This window comes from Trichoplusia ni, unplaced genomic scaffold (assembly GCF_003590095.1).
Source record: "Trichoplusia ni isolate ovarian cell line Hi5 unplaced genomic scaffold, tn1 tig00000970, whole genome shotgun sequence".
Lineage (NCBI taxonomy): Eukaryota > Metazoa > Arthropoda > Insecta > Lepidoptera > Noctuidae > Trichoplusia > Trichoplusia ni.
In genome coordinates this window covers 1-6,026 of record NW_020800081.1, presented here as the reverse complement: position 1 = coordinate 6,026, position 6,026 = coordinate 1, and the positions used below count along the sequence as shown (strand labels likewise).

Genomic DNA, 6,026 nt, shown 5'->3' with positions numbered 1-6,026 from the left:
CTCATTTAAGTCTTGAATTATTCGTGAAAGTCCAGGGAAGGTAAAAACGGTGATAAAAAATAGAAAAGTTGCAAAAAAAAATGTCTGCATTGTTCTCATCGACTATTAGGCGGTACTTAGTTCGCCGGGACAGCTAGTATCATGTAATAATGAGTCATCGTCATTTAAGTTGCTATAGCACACTATATTCTCACGCGTCTATAGTTATCGCTAATACAGAATAGTACCCAGAATATACCTTCGAATCGAGTCTGGATGAAGCTGGCACAGGACCGTAGAAATTGGCACGAGAGAAGAGGCCTATGCCCAGAAGTGGGAGGATAAAGAATGTGGATGATGATGATGATGCCCTTTTTTCCGGGGTGAAACGCTAGTGACTTCAACCCACGTCGAGGGCACGGCGTGGGGATATGCCGGACTTCCACCGACTAACACCACCTCGGGCCTCTTCTACTGCTTTAGCCAGAGTCACGGGATCGCTCGCACATACTTTACGTGACTCTGGTTGATGATGCCCCCCTAGTATATCCACTTGCCCGGCTGCCCCCCCTAGTATATCCACTTGCCCGGCTGCCCCCCCTAGTATATCCACTTGCCCGTCTGCCCCCCCTAGTGAGTCCGCTTGTGTGGGGGCTGCCCCCCGGCGTGGTCCCTCCTCCTCTTCCTCCTGGCGGGGACCTGCACCAGCCCCGCGTGAGCCTGCGCGGCCAGCAACATGCCCAGCTGGCCCAGAGCCTGGAGTGTCACAACATTCATTAGTTCATTAATAGTTATCGGTGTGTGTGCGTCGGTCGTCCGGGAGCAAGATGGGTCCATGACATAGTAAAGGTCTCGGGTTGAGTCTGGATGAGTCTGGCACAGGACCGTAGAAATAGTCACGAGAAAGGGGAGGCCTATGCCCAGCAGTGGGAGTACAAAGGCTGTGGATGATGATGATAGTTTTCATCACATATAATATTTAGTATGTGTATGTTACCTCAGCGTGCATTTCCTTGGCCATGGTGTAGACGCTGTGCTCGCTGCTGTTGTACATGAGCGCGTTGGACAGCATCAGCAACACGTCGCGCTGGAACTGAGCTGTCGTCCTGGAACACACGGACAGACATGCAAGAATATTATATTGGTACTAGTTCAATAAAAGGCAAAAACTTATAGTAGATTTCAACGCATTAGAGAGGCAATTAGAAAATTACGCAATCTCTCCAGAACGGCTGAACCGATTTCACTTATTTTCGTCTTGAAATATTCGTAGCAGCGTAAACATTCATAAATATGGAAACATTGCGAAATTGACAAAAAATAACAAATTCAATTTCTACTTTATCTACTTTCCTGTAAATTTTTTGATTTTGACAGCTGTTATAGTTTTGAATGTAAATTAAAAGAAGTCTTTAAGGTTTCACATATAATATGATGATGTTTCTTACGGAGAAAACTGTAAAATAACCATGAGGTTGCGTAATACGAGGGTGAAAGCGCGGGGCACAACTAGTTGTATGGATTTTTAATGACTCCAGCAGTGAGGCATTTAATATTTGTCATGGTTTTCACAAACATTCAAGTCTCATGACACACACTTATATTAATTTTAAATAAAATTTAATTGTATTTTATAATAAGTCTATAAACGGCAATACAGCTTTTGATTTTGTTATTCAATGCTCGTTCTCTGTATGAGAGGCCTGCAGGGGGACAGTTACAGGCTGGTGTTGTCAACAGCTTCGGTAATGGCGCCCCACCGTGGGGCAGGTCACATCGCTCCTACCTTATAACTCCCGAGTCGATGTTCTTCCGTATGGTGTTGAAGTCCATGGGCCTCTTGACGACCAGGCTGTAGCCGGGAGCCTCCTCGTCGCTGATGGGCCGCAGGAACAGCGACGCGTACTTGTGGGCGCATAGTCTGCAATATGTGAGGAAGAATATTTTTAAAAGAACAAAAACGCATTTTTTAATTGATTGCGAATTTAAAGTACTGAGCTAAAGTTGATGAAATTATATGAGACTGAGTGACAGGTATTTTGATGTTGAATTTAAAAAGTATCAACAAAATCGGGCTTATCCAGGCTGAAGTTCTGAGATAATAAACAAAAAAAACTCATTAAGAACCTACTACTTCTTGCAATCGATATAAATTAAAGTTTTAAGAAACACAAAGGACCTTAATCCTTGTGTCTTGGGTTTCACAAACATTCGGTGTACGGCAATGCGGACAACATCACATCACATACATTGTTCTGAACCCAAAGTAAGTTGCTAAAGCACTTGTGTTATGGAATTCAGATACAACGAAGGTACCACAAACACCCAGACCCGAGACAATGTAGAAATGTGAATTTTTACATTGACCCGACCGGGGATCGAACCCGGGACCTCAGAGTTAGCGACACCTTGAAACCGGTGCGTACGCCACTCGACCACGGAGGTCGTAATGCTTTGTACATACATCCCTCCTACCGGCCAGTAGTGTGAAGTCACTTTCTGGTGTTGCGTGGAGGCCGACGTGTAAAGAGCGTCGGTCTCCTCGCCTCATACTGGGACCACATCCATAGCCCCGGACGTGGTCCCCGCCGAGGGACTACACAGACCTGCTGTAGACCAGCATGACGGACTTCTTCCACAGCCGGTGTTGCCTCTCCGCGTCGTTGGTGCTCGGGGACTCGGGGGCGCTGGCCTCCGCCGCACTCTCCGACCCTGAGCAGGCTGTACGGGGGAACAGACATATATTATATCAATATGTGCTTGACTTGAAGGACATAAAGTTGCAAAGTAAGTAGGAAAACAGAGATGATGATGTGGATGTATACACGGTGATTTTTTAGTGGTCTTACAAAAGCAGCCCAGTTCATGTATCCGACGTAAAATACCCCTAGGCGCGATTATTATTTTTTATCATCAACTAAGATAATAAGTACGAAGAAAAATTAAACAAGAAGAAATCTGAAAATATACTCTTAAAAATGATAAAAACGCCGCCGCCGCGCCCCTCACCATTGTTACAAGGCTCGGACCGCGCTCGCAACAGAGCTGTGTTTCTAAAAAACTACGAATTGCATCAAAATATTGAATAAAAATTGCATTTTAAATTTATTCAAATCTCATAAATACCTATTTTTTATCATGAACGTGTTCTAGTCATTGGATACACGAACTGGGTTGTTTTTGTAGACGACTAAAAAATCACGGTGCATAGGTAACTTTCTCGTGTCGCATAGAGGTCGGTATATCATAAAAAATAATAACTTGACAAGTTGAAAAACATCGTCTTTTTTGGCTTCAGTGGATGAGTAATTTATATTTTTAAGTCGGATGTATATTTTTGTCGTTAAAAAAATATTTATTATGTTAATGTTTTATTCGGGATGCCAATGTTTTTTTTTAAACTACTCCCGATTTAACGAATTTATGACTTGTATCGTGGGGGAGGGGGGGCCCAGACTCAAAACAAGCATTCGTGGATCACACAAATGCTTGTCCTACGCGGGGATCGAAGCTGCGACACGGCGCGCACAGTGGGTTTGGTGTGGTGACCTCAACCACTCGGCTATCCGTGCAGTCGTATTCGTATTCATTTTTTTGCACAAATAATTTCGCAATAATAAATAGTGACATAGTTTCGCAGGTTTCTGAAATATTTTTTTCAAATCAATAGATTTCGTTATACCATAATGATTTTTGCTCAATTTTTCAATTTTCCAGTTTAATACTGTTTGTTTTATTTTATTTTATTTCTTGTGTTCAAGATTTTAAAGTTATATTTCATAACAAAAGTTTTGTTTAACTATAGAGCTAGTTGTCTAACTTGTTTTATTACCCCTAGTTTTAGTATATTTATATTTTTTATTTGTATAAGTAAATTTTATTTAATATAAATTCATGTAAGAAAAACCTTAGTACACCTATAATATAAATGCTGTGTGTACCTATAATAGGCATGCATACGAGACACTATGTTACTTAATTTCTAATTTGTTAAATATGTATGTTATGCTGTTGGTATACCTAATAAATAAATAATAAATTATTGTACTTACTTCTAGAATCACTCTTCTTCTTACGAGAGTAATCTCTCTTTTTCTTTCCGTCCTTCTCTTCTTCGCGACTTAACTGAAATTGAAAAACAAATAATTTCAATAAAAAGATTTTATTTTAGATGTAACTATGTATGTTTTTATGTGTTTCAAATAATATATTTAATGTAAAAAGGAAAAAAAATGAATTTTGTTAATTAATTAATTTCTGAATTTCACTCCTGCTCATTAGACAAACATTTGTCCTGGTTGGGAATCGAACCCAGGATCTCCGGTTTAACAGTCACGGCTACTAACCAACAGACCAGTCAAATAGCCACTACAGAACATGAATTCTTGAACACGTATTGACTATAGTGAGAATGATTCATATTAAATGATGCAACGGTTTACTCACGCGTATTTATCGGGAGTGCCCGACTAGTTTCGACTCGCAACTTCGCTTCTATGATTAAGGATTCCGGGTCCGAAACTAGTCGGGGAATCCCGATACATACGCGTGAGTACACTGTTGCATCATTTAATCATGATCATCCTGGCCTTTAACAACTGCGTTGAGGTCGGCTACCAGTCTAACCGGATGCAGCTAAGCACCCGTGTATTACAAGGAGCGACTGCCTATCTGACCTCCTCAACCCAGTTACCTGGGCAACACGATAACCCTTACTTAGACTGGTTGTCAGACTTTTCAGGCCAACTACCTGTAACGACTTTCAAAGATGTATGAATATAAGCCGGGACCCACAATTTAACGTGCCTTCCGAAACACGGAGGAACTCGTTATAACAAAGATGGTCACCAATCTACGGGCCAACCGCGTCAAGCGTAGCTTAACCTTATGCAGTTATTCTTACCTCCATAGGAGTATCGTCATCTGTCTCCGTGTGTGTATCTTCTACGATCTCTTCTTTGACCTCTGCTTCTGTGGCGGACTCCTCTCGAACCATCTCCTTCAGAGGAATGGAGTCCTGGTAAGAGATTGATATACAGTATGTATTAAAGAAAGAATGTGTCTTTGTTATTGTACTTGTATTTATGTTGGATATCAGAGAAATGAGATCGTAAGCTTTGATTGTGAAGGAGAATCTATACTAATATATAAAGCTGAAGAGTTTGTTTGTTTGTTTGAACGCGCTAATCTCAGGAACCACTGGTTCGAATTGAAAAGTACTCTTTCTGTTGAATAGACCACTTATCAAGGAAGGTTATAGGCTGTATAACATCACGCTGCGACTAATAGGAGCGAAGATACAATGGAAAATGTGGAAAAAACAGGGAAAATTCTAACCACGTGGACGAAGTCGCGGGCAACAGCTAGTAGTGAATATAATTCAAACACCTTTTACAACTTAATTAATCTTAATATATATAAACACAATGTTTGTCCTCAATGGACTCCTAAACCACTTGACCGATTATAATAAAATTCGCACACCATGTGCAGTTCGATCCGACTTGAGAGATAGGACAGTTTAAATCGGACGAAGTCGCAGGCAACAGCTAGTTCTATTGTATAATGTCTGTTATTTATTTATCTTTTAATTTAACATAGGACAGAAAACTTGACGACAATGCAACGAAAAGTAATATGGCGTCACGTTTCTGTCCCATACAGTTTTAAAGATTTTAAGATATTTTGATTTGTCAATAGATAGTTTATAAACAATACAATCTAAAATTTTACAAATTTAACTTCAAACATGCATGGATCACACAGATGCTTGTCCTACACGGGGATCGAACCCGCGACACTCGCAAAGCGGGTTTAGTACCTCAACCATCCGTGTAGACAAATGTCTAAAAATACCTATTTATAATTACTTATTTATATAATACTAGCTTTTCGCCCGCGGCTTCGCCCGCATCGAGTTCGGTTATATCGCGTCTCCAAGAGAACTCTTCAAAGTCCGGGATAAAAAACTATCCTATGTTCTTCCTCAAGGTCAACTCTATCTCTGTACTAAATTTCATTAAAATCAGTTCAGTGGTTTAGACGTG

At 40.7% G+C, this 6,026-nt stretch overlaps 1 protein-coding gene across 3 annotated transcripts; it reads right to left on the bottom strand.

Annotated features, from left to right (window-relative positions):
* Window positions 1-461: 461 nt before the first annotated feature.
* On the bottom strand, window positions 462-5,150 carry LOC113507193 (bromodomain-containing protein 8-like). Of its 3 annotated transcripts, none has more exons than XM_026890059.1 (7): window positions 4,883-5,150; window positions 4,032-4,104; window positions 2,586-2,700; window positions 1,766-1,900; window positions 977-1,085; window positions 610-735; window positions 462-549 (listed from the first exon to the last, which is right to left on the bottom strand). In XM_026890059.1, exons 1-6 carry the CDS (start codon window positions 4,973-4,975, stop codon window positions 610-612), a joined length of 651 nt encoding a protein of 216 aa, XP_026745860.1. In that variant the 5' UTR covers window positions 4,976-5,150; the 3' UTR covers window positions 462-549. The 3 variants fall into 3 exon arrangements, with proteins under 3 accessions (XP_026745860.1, XP_026745859.1, XP_026745858.1); XM_026890058.1 differs by having other exon boundaries at window positions 545-579; XM_026890057.1 differs by lacking the exon at window positions 462-549 and having other exon boundaries at window positions 581-735.
* Window positions 5,151-6,026: the final 876 nt, after the last annotated feature.